General features: G+C 36.3%; 1 protein-coding gene across 1 annotated transcript in view; it reads left to right on the top strand.

Moving 5' to 3' along the window:
* TFAP2D (transcription factor AP-2 delta) overlaps window positions 1-14,563 on the top strand; it is a 61,858-nt gene that overhangs the window by 25,016 nt on the left and 22,279 nt on the right. The window contains exons 5-6 of the mRNA XM_078054412.1: window positions 3,895-4,036; window positions 9,962-10,075. Coding sequence (XP_077910538.1) covers window positions 3,895-4,036; window positions 9,962-10,075 — 256 coding nt within the window. The remainder of the gene's footprint in view (window positions 1-3,894; window positions 4,037-9,961; window positions 10,076-14,563) is intronic.

Raw genomic sequence — 14,563 nt, 5'->3', positions numbered from 1 at the left:
CAAATTAGTGTACTAGATGTTGATTTTTAATTGTCTGAAGTACACTTTTCCCTAAAATACAGTAACTCTAAAGGAAGGAAAAATCCTTAATGACTTATAAAAGGTTGAAAATCTGGTGTATTTATTTCTATTTAAAAATACATTTAGATCTTCTTCCTGTAAAATAATGTAGGAACCCAGAAACTCAGTAAAACAAGTGATCCAGAAAACATTTTCCCATTAACTTTCCACTTCTAGGCTGTATCAGTGATGGACATTTAAACTTTTCCTAGTATTTTCCCCTAGTTGTTCACTTTTTGCTTTTGAGTGTGAAAAATGAGTGTCCCGACATCAGGGAGAAAATTCTTTTTTATGCTGTTTTCATATTCTGTAATTTTACTTCTGCTAGCTTTTTGAGAGAGTTACTCAGTAAGAGTCACCTACCACTAATGTTATCACTGAAAAAAATGAATATTTCTTAGGGGTTTTTACTTTTTTGGAAGGGGGGTAAGCACTATTTGGCTTATAGACCCTAAAGCCTTGCACTTAACATACTCCTCTACAAGCAATAACCCTAACCCCCAAACATCCATCCTAATTCTAAAATATGTTTGAAATGACATGATATAAAATGGCCATCCATGCTAAAGTTAGTGTATTGCTTCGGTTGTGTAAAAAAGAGGGGAGGGTACCGGTTTGTCAAGTGGCACAGTGCATTAAAATGTAAAAATGACTTAAACCTATTTTGCAAACAAAGAACTAGGGCATCTTGGGGCACCTGGGTGGCTCAGTCGTTAAGCGTCTGCCTTCGGCTCAGGTCATGATCCCAGGGTCCTGGGATGGAGCCCCACATCGGGCTCCCTGCTCCGCGGGAAGCCTGCTTCTCCCTCTCCCACTCTCCCTGCTTGTGTTCCCTCTCTCGCTGTGTCTCTCTCTGTCAAATAAATAAAATATATATATAAAAAAAAAAGAACTAGGGCATCCTACTTCATCTCACAAAGATATGAGGTGACACAGCAATATTTGCCGTATGGAAATAGAAGGAAAAATGTTCTCGGCCTTTCCTAAATCACTCTTCCACCACAGGTTGCTGCACCCTCTTCTTGTTCACGTGGGAATTTTGTCCCACCACAAAGACAGAGAAGCTCATTGATCTCTATCTTCATGAATCAGTCAGATCCCCTAGAATCTTATTCACATGCTTTAAAAAAAAAAAAAAAATTAAAGGGTTTATTTATTTGAGAGACAGAATGCGCATGTGCGTGCAAGCATGTAAGTGTGGGGCGGGGCAGAGGGAGAGAATCTCAAACAGCTTCCCCACTGAGCGGGGACCCCATTGTGGGGCTTGATCTCATGACCCAGGAGATCATGACCTGAGGGGATACCAAGAATCCGATGCTTAACTGACTGAACCATCCAGGCGCCCCTTCACATGCTTTTTTGATCCTAATATTTCTATTTTTCTTAAACTTGTTGACTCTAAGATACCTGCCGTACAGGATTTAAATACAGAGCTGTCCTCCTTACTGAATATCATGTGTATTTTAATTCATGGATTCATTTATTCATTCATTCTTGGGCCCTCACACACAAAGCTTTTGTGGCATGATACACACATTTTAACTACGTATCAGAGTGTCTTCACTTGCCACTTCTTTTGATGTAGCATCGCTGTGCATCCAGTAACAATGTTACATTGCAAGCAAGAGAAAGCAGTAAACAGAACGAAGGGAAGGAAGGATCTGGCTGTCAGTGTAAATGTAAATAGCAGCTGTTCCATTCAAACTGTTTTAAAAACTACCACACGGTGAGAGCTTTGCATATAATGGGCCAGAATCAGGTTTTAGCATAAAATTTAGGGACATGCTGCCACCCTCCTGTTTGCACTGTTTCACTTCTCCCACTACTGCACAAGCGGTGGAGGACAAATATATATGTAATAGTGTCTGTGAAAATGTTACCCAAATATCTTTCGGTGACAATATTGCAATATGCAGATATATCAATATACATAACTCAACATAATGTACAAAGATGACACTGTGAACGGGTTATTGTGTTAGGGGCAAGATACTTGTAGTCTCAAGATCACATGAGCTTATCCTCAGTCATGTGCTATAGCCACTGTTTCAGATTTTATACCTCAATTTTGAAATGTCTTGAATTATCTCCCTTCTGTCATTTTTCTAGCAAAAGTGGCCATCCTATATGGCATTACGATGTCTTTTTTTTTTTTTTTTAAAGATTTTATTCATTTGCCAGAGAGAGAGAGCACAAGCAGGGAGAGCTGCAGGCAGAAGAAGAAGGAGGCTTCCTGCTGAGCAAGGAGCCTGATGTGGGACTCGATCCCAGGACCCCGGGATTATGACCCGAGCCTAAGGCAGATGCTTAACAGACTGAGCCACCCAGGCATCCCACAGTGTCTTTTTTTTTTTTAATCTTTGTGCCATTTTTCTGCCAAATATGCACACATTTTCTTTCCTAATCAGTTAGGGGGATAAACTACTGGTAATAAGCACTTTAAAAATATTTCCTGTACATTGCAGCTTTATCTAAAACTGTGACCCTTCAATAACTAGCACTACCCAGACTCATCAATATAGGGACCCTTTCCATGTAGTTATGTCCTCTTCCTATTTAGAATGGATGGCTAACAAGGATGTTTCCTACTACATGAATATGAAAATCTTAACTAAAAACCTGCCACTGCTTTGAAATGGGGGAGGGGGTTGGAAATCATTGATCTGTAATTCACAAGACATTATCTGATCTAATTGACCCCCTTCTCCCCCTTTGAATGTCTGTAAAACACTTTATCTGTAACACTCATGTGATACTTGTAGTACAATGGCTTCGTTATGTATAATAGCAACATAATGTCAGTAAACATGAGCAGATGATAGTGTTCATATAGGTTGCAATGTAAATTAGAAAGTGCTACTAGGGTGTTTTTTGCTACTATTATGGGGATGATTGTCATTGTCCTAGAAACAGGGACAGCCCTTTTATATCCCTCATTACTCCTACATAGCACTGCACCTTGAGCAAAGTAAGTGCTCGGTATATGTGCAATGAGAGCTTGCTTTTTTTTTTTTAAGTTGTCATGCTCAGGTGAAATTTGGCTTGAGCTTTAAAACTACTATTGTTTTCAAGGTTGAACTATATTGCCAAACCTAACTTCGCAGATAAGCCATTTTTACCTCACTTCTTACCAATTTACTCAGATTTAAGATGTTTGTGAAAGGCTAAAAGTTACTTATGATTTTATTATACTTAAAAAGCATTGTGTTTTTACTAATGTACGTAAGAAGCATTGTGCACTGTGCCAAGAGGTACTGAAGCCTACCGTGAAGCCTGCTGATGCTGGTACTATGATCACACACTAGCGTCCTTGCAAACGTAATGGTACGAAATTGATAACATTCACTGCTCTCCCCTTTCCAAAGTGTTTCAGGTTCTTTGGAAAGTTACTTGGACCCTTTGTCAATATTTTGATAGATCCCCTGGGAAAGATATCTGAATATTTCAAATATACTAAGGATAGATTGTAGGTCGATCAACAACAGAATGGCAAGCCCATGGAGCTTTTTCCCTCGGGCATTAATGTATAGGATCTGAGAAGCCAAACTGGGCTCGAGCCTCTAGGGAAGTCAAAACTCCTAGATCATTGTTCTTGTTTTCCCCTTCAGCTTTTCACATACCTCTGCCTGGTAAGTAACTTCTCTGTTCCTCAATTTCTCCTCATCCTACTCTATCCCCCACCCCAAAAGTCCTTTCCCTAGGATTATTTAGAATAAATAGGAAAGAATGATCCATCTGACCACGAGGAGGGATGAGGCTTGAGGAAAATATAAAGTGCTACTCTTACTGAGTTTAGACATTTGTGGAAAACTGACTTTTATTGTCTGCCAACAGGAGAAGCTTTACACTTGGCTCGGGATTTTGGCTACACTTGTGAAACAGAGTTTCCAGCCAAAGCTGTAGGAGAACATCTTGCCAGACAACATATGGAACAGAAAGAACAGACAGCAAGAAAAAAGATGATCCTAGCGACCAAGTAAGCAGAATGGGAAGTCTCTATATGCCTTCTCTCAGGTTTTCCGTTTTCTTTGAGTGAGGGAGAGTCTAGAAAGTACCAGTTCTCTAAAGCAGAGGGTCTCAAGCTTCAGCAGCTAGATGTACTACACAAGGACATAGCTTCACCCCCGGCCTTGCACCCATAGCAAGATTTACAAACTACCTTTGTTTAGTGATGATGAAAGTTTTTAGAAAACCTCTCCAGAATATGCAGGAGTTCTTAGGAGAAAAGTATGTTTAGGAAATGTAGATTCCAGGCAAATGTGTCATTAGCTGCTATGTGATTCGGTCGAAACCACTCACTGCGTCTTAACACATGAGGGTGAAGATCTCAAAACACTATGAATGTTTGGAGAATATGACAAAAGAGGACCCAGGTGTGTGAGAGGTAACATGGAGACCTCTGGGGCCAAGAATCACCATCAGTGTCCCTATCTTTTCTGGTGTATAATTAAGCAAATAATCCCTATCCTGTCTCACCTCCTGTGGTGATAGTGTCGAAAAGAAAAGGTATAATGTATGTGAAAGCTTCTGAAAAGTGTAAAGTTCAACAAAAATGTGAATTAAAATAATGACAGAGATGACATAGGAAAGGGGAGCTTGCATAAGATGAGTTCAGATTCCCTCAAACTTGAAAGTTCTTTGATAAGGAATGGAAGAACTACCATTGAGTTTGTAAAAACCCAACAGAACAGTAAATGCTGCTGCAAGTCATGTTCAAATTTTTAGAGAAAAATTTTTCAGGCAATAGCTAATTCTTGCTCTCTTTATTAAAATAAGTTATGCTACATAATAGACTATTAATAATCTTATCTAATTTCCTAACTGTATGTTCAGAGTTTAGAACTAATAGTCCCAGGTGGGTTAAGTTATTTTTTCTAAATTAGTTTCTTATTTGGGGAAAACTTTCAAAGAGACAATATAAAGTAGATAAGTGTTAAAGACGTTGTTTCTCAGAAACTGATGGAAAAGGACTTCACAACAGGTTGGCTAAAATTTAAATGGCCTCAAAATGCATAAAACCAAAACTAAATATTTCTTCTACCCACTTCTAATGTCACATAGGTCTTTTTTTGTTTTTACAAGTTTAAGGGTTTAGATGGGAAACCTACCACCCAACAGTTTTGCCCACGATACTGAGTCCCGTTTTGGGGATTTGTGCTGCTTGTGGCTGGCACTCTTTGGGTCTGGGATCTATCTGTGTAGTGCTCTTCTGAGAGTAACTTAGATGATTCATCTTGCCCCAGAGAGAAGGAAAACAAAAGATGGTGGCAAAAGGAGAAAAAGGGTAAAACAATGAAATGAAAGGGAAAGGACCAGCGGAGAAAGAAAATGAAGAACAAGGGTTAGAGAAAGAAAATTAGAAGGCAGGTATAAAATGTGGATTTAAGATTTCGGGATAGACCTCATTCTGTGCAAGCTCCTAAAAACTTGCTGGTAGAAAGAGCTGAACCTGGATTTTTTGTGTGGCTAATCTCCTGGGGGATCTTTCCTTCTGTTTTGCTTCTACTCTTGCTCTCTTGCAAGGCAAGACCCAGAGGGGTCTTCATCAGTAACATTTTAGTTTCTCCAGGAGAAACTGAAAGTACACGTAGTCAGTTTGAATCCTTAATACCATCTGGGGAGAACTATAAAGACCTGTTACAGATCAAGAGAAGAATACACTGCTAGAAGTTAGGTAGCGTCCTCCAGGTGTTCCCAAAGCATAGTCTCCTTCTAGCTGGCAGGATTATACAGATTTTCCCAATATGTGTACCCATGTGACACCTCTGAATGACACTGTTATCCCCAGATACAAATTATCCATGAAAAGACACCTTTATATTTTCTACCTCGAAAGTAGTTGGTTATAGTTTCATCATGCATATTCTAAGACTTTCACTCCCTAATCCAGAGAAATCCTTCTTTTTGTCCTCCTTTCCCCAGGATGGTTCCATAGCTGCCCATCTCTACCACCCACAGCAATGCCACCATTAGCATTCAGAACACAAGTACCCACTTTCTGGAGAGTTCCCATACTCTATTTAAATGTCTGTGCGTTCAAATTGATGCGGAGATTTTGTTTTCACCCAAGTCCAGTGTTAGAAGAACTTGAGGGGATTAAGAGAAGTACTTCCATATTTGTCAAAGTTATGCTGAGACGTCTATTTTAGAGTAGTGGATTCAACTCAGGAGTAGTATTTTCCTTTTACCTAGGATCTCAATAATGTCTATTTTTAGATGATATTTGGGACATTGGTTTCATAAAATATTGTGAGAACATGTACTTTGATCCTTCTGCCCATAGCTGGACATTTGCAAACCATTAAATAATCAAGAATTGGGTTCACTGATTCCAGTTACCTTAGTTTATATGAGTAAATAGGTCATAAACATCTAGAAATTAAGAGACAGGCTGTATAATTTTTTTTTGTCTTTTTGGTTGTGTATATCCATCCATCTTCTTATAGACAATGGGAAACAAGAATGAGAGACTATGTAGTCATAGCAAATATATACAAGACAAGTAGTCATCAATGTAAGTGGATAAATTAAGGAATGTGTAGGAATAACATGCTTTTTCTGCAATATATGAATGGATCCAACATGTGTTCTGAGAAGTTTCTAATTTTCTAATAGTAAAGCTTTGGATATTTTCAATTAAAATGCTCAATGTTGAAATTAAGTAGCCTACATGGATACTCATTACATTCTAGTTAGCTCATCTTTGTTCACAAGACTGTGACAATTGCATCAAAAATCATATGAAATTCAAAATCATTGGATGAGAGATCCAATAACTGATCTGCATTGTTGGATTGGCTTACATGTTTCTCTTTTAACTCTATGAATAACAGATTCAGTTGTATTTAATTATTTTGCCAACTGCATAATTAAATGAAAGGCCCATTGACTAAGGGTCGAGCTTCCTAATTCCTCTTAATTTCTTGTGTTTTGTTGATTAACTAAATATGTTGGTGTAATTAGACAGTTATATAGGAGGGACAGAAACTGAATTAGACCATTTTTGAATTCTAAAAATGTACTGGACAAAACCTTTGATTCATGGAAAACACATTTAAACTTCTTCATTGAATTTAGGACTAAATATGCTTAACATTTGATCTGCATTAGGGTAAAGCAGAATCGTTAACATGTTTTAATTGTTACTATAACAATAATTGTCAAAAGGAGAAACACAGAACTTGAAATTCAGACATCAGCTTAAAAATTATGTCCTTAAGGACAGTGATGTAAGTGATAAAGTTAGAATTTATGATTCACCGAAGATCATCTTGTGTTACATAATTCATAAGGTGACATTTTGTTTTGAGAAATGAGTATTTCTTATTGTAGCCTTATAAATAAAATTTTATTTTTTTTATTTTTATTTTTTTTAAAGATTTTATTTATTCATTTGAGACACAGAGATACAGAGAGAGAGAGAGAGAGGGCATGAGTAGGGTGAGAGGCAGAGGGAGAGGGAGAAGCAGGCTCCCCGCTGAGCAGGGAGCCCAACGCGGGGCTCGATCCCAGGACGCTGGGATCATGACCTGAGCTGAAGGCAGACGCTTAACCATCTGAGCCACCCAGGCACCCCTATAAATAAAATTTTAAATGAGGACGAAACTAGTCATAAAAATAATATCTCTGTAACTGTCATAATGAGATGATGATCATAATTGCCTAAGGGGGACTACAGAATTGTCCTCTGTTTTTAAGTCAAGAAGCTGTCCTAAGTCAGAATTAAGAGCAGCAGAATCAAATACCAGAGGATGAGAATTCTGCAACTTCTCCAGATACATCTTCCTGTGTAGTGTAGCTGAATTGCTTAGCACAAGTTAAATTTTTCCACATTTTGTCTTTTCCTCATTTCTTCATCCCCTTTAAGTTTATTGTAACTTGCTGTAATGTTTATACAGTAAGGAAGTTGATTTACCAGCTTATAAACTAATTTTTTCAATTACCCAAATAATTCTGATATCATACCACAAGAACTAAAGCAACGTTTCAACCTTTATTTGAATTTTTAAATATATTTTAATCTGGTATAAAATTAAAAGACTCTAAATAGCCCCAATATTTTTTTTTTTTTTTTTTTTGGTAGTAATGGAGCATACTGATAGTCTACCAAATAGTAATTTATATTACCAGTCTGAAAAATGATAGCATGAATCTGGATTTAAAATTTTAGTTAGAACTTTCCTAAAAAATAAAGATAAGAGTATATTTAACTCTATTCAGTAACACAAAGGACAACAGATAATGATGCCCTACCAAATGGCATCACTTGATGCCACCGACTGGCATCAAAAACTTAGTTTAAATTGCTATTAAAACATAGGCAATACACCTGCAAGTCACTCAACTAAGTCTCTAACTCAGAACAGAAAAAGTGATAAATTCAGATCAAATATTCTCAATGAAAGTATACACATGCAGTTGTTAAAAGCATGCATTTAGATGCTATATCTCAGAGACTAAAACATTAGCTGGAGGATATGGAGGATCCTGTTTGATTTAGAGCAGATAAGGGCCATCTCTGGTTTTTTGTTTGTTTTTCCTCTCCTTATGACCCACTTTTACTTTCAACTGTGTTCACAAAGAAAAGGGCAAATTCTATAAACTCACACAGTATGAAAATAACACTGGCAATAAACCTGGGGATTATTGCTCATTTAAAAAAATCACAAATGATCTTTAGAAGAAATTTAGGCACCTAATTATAAAACTCTACTGGCTTTAACTCACTGGTAAATTATTTGTGATTCAAGACATTTTGTCACTTTTTGGTAGTTATTTGTTAATGACACAAATGATTTGGAGAGAAATTAGTGGCTGGGTCCATGGAGTAACATTCACTTGGAATGATTTGACTCTCTTGTACTTACTTGTCTTTGGCTAGCTACATTGATAATTATAATCAGGGCTAATGATTAGATTTTTATGACTACCTGTTGTAAATCCAGACCAAAAAAAACCCTAATCACTATCACATTATCCCTTGACTATGGAGTGGCCTCATATTAGATGATGTATTCTTTTGAGCAATTCCTTGTCTGTCCTTTATTTCACTCTTCAATTACTATATTAATCTGGTAAGTTTTGTTGTTGTTTAAAAAAAAAACTGTTTTCTTTATATGTTTTGCTTCTTTAGAATTGTATCATTTAGACTATGTATCACAAAGGCTTTGCTGTTATTCAATATATATAGTAATGTGGTAATTAAAACTCATCAGAAATCACAATTATTTAATGTAAGAAAAGCAGCAGATTTTCTCTTAAGCATACCTTTTGCAAGAAACCATATTACATGGGACATAACAATCATTTTTGTGAGGCTAATGGGCTGAATTGTGGTAAATGATTATGTACTTTAAATATTAAAATATGAATTCAGTTCACAAGAGTCTGAATTCTAATGAAATGCTGGGAAACAGGATTTTCCAAAGCCTACTTGAATCACCGCTCTGAAAGAAGCCTATATACTTGATTTAAACTTTTTACAAATGTGATATCCCCTCCAAAAATCATATTTTAATATTTTAAAAAAACAATGATTAAGTGTGATCCTTTCATATAGATTTTTCCTTGTGCTGAGGTTGATCTGTGAATATTCACCTTAAAAATGAACACGGTTTTATCAGTGCTCGTGGGCTGTTGATCACTTCCAAAGTTTTACAATTTTCCTATAGTACTTGGGAGCAAAGTTGCTGTTGTGAACCTCATCTGTATGTTGTAGATGGAACTTTGGAGGTTGATTTATGAAAGTTGACCTCGTCCTCTTTTATTTTATTTATTTATTTATTTATTTTTAATCTAGTCCTCTTTTAAATGAGAAAACAAACCTTTGGTAAAATATCATGGGATGAAATTAAAGCCCCATGTTAAGGGTTCAACTTCAATGATGAATCTTTCATTTTAGACAAATTTGTAAAGAATTCCAAGACCTCTTGAGCCAAGATAGATCACCACTGGGATCCTCCAGACCCACTCCAATTCTAGACCTTGACATCCAGAGACACTTAACACATTTCAGGTAAGACTGGCTTTCCAATCTCCTCAGACTCTCTTTTAAATTCTTAAACCATCTTTATTAACCCAGACATTTTTGTATTCCTGTCGCAGTTCCGTTTAGAGATATTGCTTATATATTCATATAGTGACTGACTGAATCTTTTGAAATTGCAAGCATCTAAGATCAAATTATAAAAATAACTAATGCATGAAGCACTTTAGATCAGAAAGTTTAGTGTCTTTGTGCAATTTTCAGGAAATTGTGACTTTGAAAGTGAACACTATTATTTCAAGTAATGGCACTTTTGAATCAGGATTCTGGAATCATTCTTTATCTTGGTGAGGCACGTTATTGAATGGACAGATATGACACAAATTAATGGGATATCATACACTGATTTTACAGGCATATGTTAATAATTTCTGCCCAATTAGAAGCTGCAAATGGTTCTTAAATTAGACCACACAAGTATATTTTAAAGCTCCTGGAATGTGTTATTGAAAGCATATTTAAAATTTTATTTTCTGAGATGCTTTGGAAAAGAATAGACTACTTTTTTCTGGTTAATTTATGCCCTAGAGACAATGTGGGAAGGAACAAGATAATTACTCAGGTAACTTCCAGTTTTAAAGCCCTAAAATTCTAATGCCTTACATAATATTTCTCATCAATGTAAAAAATATTTTGTCCTCTTTTAACTATCATCATTCAGTTTAAAAAACAATGTTAAGCAGGGGTTTCTGGGTGGTTCAGTTAGCTAAGCATCTTGATCTCAGTTCAGGTGTTGATCTTAGGGTCTTGAGTTCAAGCCCCACATTGGGCTCCATCCTGGCTGTGGAGCCTACTTAAAACAAAACAAAGCAAACAAATAAAAACAATGTTAAATAAAGACTATTATACATTAAATTTTAAAATGTTTTCAGTACCTCTCACCAATGATAATGCTTTTGAGGAGGATACTCCCTTATATAAAATAATGGATATTTCAATGAGTTGGAATTTTATCTGCAACATCAGAGATTATTTAAATAGAATATTTTATTTTGCATCATGCCACAAGACTCCTTCAGATGTAGTAGATACATCTTTGGAGACTAAATTTAAGGTTTACCTTCTAAAAATGTACCAGATATACCAAAAATATATCTCACAGGACTTTTCTCCTAGCACTCAATTGGGTTAGTGAAAGTGAGTGTAATAAAACTGGTAGAAATTACAATGCCCAGAAGTTAAGGGGAAAAGGCTTTGGAGTCAATAGAACCATCTTCAAATCCAGACCGTCATACAGCTGAGCTGGGTAGTTTTGGGGTAACATGCATTCTTTCCAACCCTCGATTTCCCTAGCTTTAAATGGAATAAGAACCCTTTTATTATATGGTGGTAGTGAGCAAACATGACATAATGCATATAGGCTGGCTCAGTCAGTAGAGCATGTGACTCTTGATCTTGGGGCCATGAGTTCAAGCCCCACGTGGGGCATAAAGCTTACTTTAAATAAATAAATAAAAATAAATAAATAAATAAATAAATAAAATGAGATAATGAATATAAAGTAAGCATTCAGTGAATGATGGGTTGTTTACTCCACCACCGATCCAAGTTTAGAAGGTATGGTTTGTTCCACTGTCATATCTGTACAAATGTTTTCCATATTTTTGTATCCACACTAAAGATATTTGTAATTTTTACAGAAGTTCAATTCCAAGCTTAATAATTTTTATACAAATTCAAGTCTTGATTTAAGGAAGTTTGTTAAGTTACAAATACACTCTAAGGAAGAATTTATTGTTAAAACATAGAGAATTCAGATTTTATATCGTAGCTACCAGGTTATTTCCAATTACAGGTGCTGCAGCCTTCATCAGACAGTGAGCTGTCCTTTTTCAGGCGCAAAACAAAATACGGCATCAATGTGTAAATTGAATATTGGCGACAGTGTGAAATAAGTAGGCAAACCATGTGTTTGCTCAGCATAGGCACAATCTGCTAATTTGTTGATACTTGAGTTAGTTGCCAAATCAATGCCACAGAACTCCTTAGAGAAAACTTTCACTTCTAAGCTTGAGCTGTATGTTTCCTTCCTGGGCTTTATTTGCTCTCATTTACCTCCCCCCTCTGCAGAATATGGTAACAAACTAGTCTGGTATTGTCCCGAAAAGAGCTACATATATTGAAAATTGCCCCGCCCAGTTAAAAAAGAGCTTATATTTTGGATATACAACTCTCAAGATTATGCATGGCTGCAGATTCTCAGTCACAACCATTTGAAATAGACAGCCATACCTTAAACAATTTAAAACTACATGGTATATCTACTTATAAAAGTATCATCTATAAAAATTTTGGTATTATCATTTATATATTAATATACATGGGCATAAATATTGTATTGTTATAAATATTATTTATTAAGTGTTTTGATATCAGAAAGTTATGATTTCCTATTTCTATGCCTTTTTAATATTTTCCAGATTTTTTATTTACTTTGCTTTAACTATATTCCAGATTATTTATTTTGATGAGATGTTCTGATTTCATAGTGGAAGGTAGTAGGATGATAGAAATCACTTAACTGGTGGAGTTTTGGAATATAGGTGAGGTTCAGTGGGATGGAGTCCGGAGCTGATGACCAAGAAAGAATTCTTGAGGCGTCTTTAGTACAAAATGGTGGTTTATTAAAGCATGAGGACAGGACCCATGGGCAGAAAGAGCTGCTGCCCTGTGGTCTTGAGGAGTGGCTGATTATATACTCAGGAGTTGGGGAGGTGAGCACAAAGGGGGTGTCCAGAAGGACTGCCATATGCTAAAGACTCTCAGGATACTGGAGGCCTGGTTACTGTCAAGCCAAGGTTGTTTTTCCCTCTAATGAGGCACGAACATGAAGACAGTTGGGAGTTTCCTAGAGGAGTGTTACATTCCTCCTATCACACGTCCTTGTCAATGGGCTTCAGGTTCAAAAGAAATTCAATATTATTTACATTTCCTTCTGCCTCAGCCTCCCTCAATTTCATGTAGGGGAGGATGTTAGGGCTTCAGGAAACTGCATTATGGGTCTCTGGAAGTTAGGTTATTGATAAGAAAGCTCTTCCTTGTAAGTCACTAGGACATTTGTAAACTGAGGGAGACTTCTGTCCTGCAGGACTGTGATCTCCATCAGTTAACCATTTGTTTTTCCTTTAGGGCAGCCAGGAGTGCCTGAGGAATGTCACATATATCCCAAAGTGGGTGGGGGGGGGTACCAGCTTCTGCTTTGTCCTCAGCTAGCCTTCTGCTCCCTCATCATAACTAAAATTCACTTTATAGCAAACTTCCTAAATTATATCTTTTTCATTGTGATAAAAAGCACTTAACGTAAAATTTACCATCTTAACCATTTCTAAATGAACAATTGAGCACTGTTAAGTGTATGCACAATGCTGTGCAACCACTCTCCAGGACTTTTTCATTTGGCAAATCTGAAACTCTGTTACCATTAAAAAACTCCCCATTTCCCCCCTTTCCCCCTGTCTCCTAGCCCATGGCAGCTACCATTCTACTTTCTGTCTCTATGATTTTAACTACTCTAGATGCCTCCTATAAGTGGAATCATACAGTATGTCTTTTTGTGACTAGCTTATTTCACTTAGTATAATGTTCTCAAGGTTCATCTGTGTTGTTGCATGTGTCAGAATTTCCTTCCTTTTTAAAACTGAATAATATTCCATTGTATGTATATGTCACATTTGCTTATCTATTCATTCATTAATGGATACCCCTTGGCTGTTGTGAATAGTACTGCTATGAAAATGGGTATGCAAATATCTCTTTGAGATTTTGCTTTCAATTCTTTTGGATATATACCCAGAAGTAGAATTACTATATAATATAGTAATTCTTTTTTAATTTTTTGAGGAACTGTCATAGATTTATAATACATGAAAGAGATTTTACAGTAGAGGATTAAGCAGAGTACAGGTAATTACCTGGGATAATTAGGAAATGCTTTCGTCTTTCTATCCACAGTACTTGGCACATGGTATGTACCCAATAAGTATGTTAATTGTTTTTCATAGTGGCTGCACCCTTTTACATTCCCACCAACAGGACACAAGTGTTCTCCTTCCCCCACATTCATGCCAACACTTACTATTTACTGTTTCTGTTTTTAATTGTGGCTATCCTAATGGGTATGAAGTGATATCTCATTGTGGTTTTGATTTGTATTTCCCTAGTGATGAATGATGTGAAGCATCTTTGCATAAGCTTGTTGACCGTTTCTATGCCATTTTTTTGGAGAAAGGTCTAATCAAGTCTTTTACCCATTTTTAATCTGGTTATTTGCTTTTTTGTTGTTGAGTTGTAAGTTCTTTATATATTCTGGATATTAGCCTCTTTTAGACATAGGATTTGCAAATACTTTCATTCTGTAGGTTGCCTTTTTATTCTGTTGATTATCTCCTTTGATGCATAGAAATTTTTATGTTGTTCAACTTGCCTTTTTTTTTTTTTACTTTTGTTGCCTGTGCTTTT

This window comes from Halichoerus grypus, chromosome 9 (genome assembly GCF_964656455.1).
Source record: "Halichoerus grypus chromosome 9, mHalGry1.hap1.1, whole genome shotgun sequence".
NCBI lineage: Eukaryota > Metazoa > Chordata > Mammalia > Carnivora > Phocidae > Halichoerus > Halichoerus grypus.
This window is presented reverse-complemented; position numbering and strand designations above follow the sequence as displayed.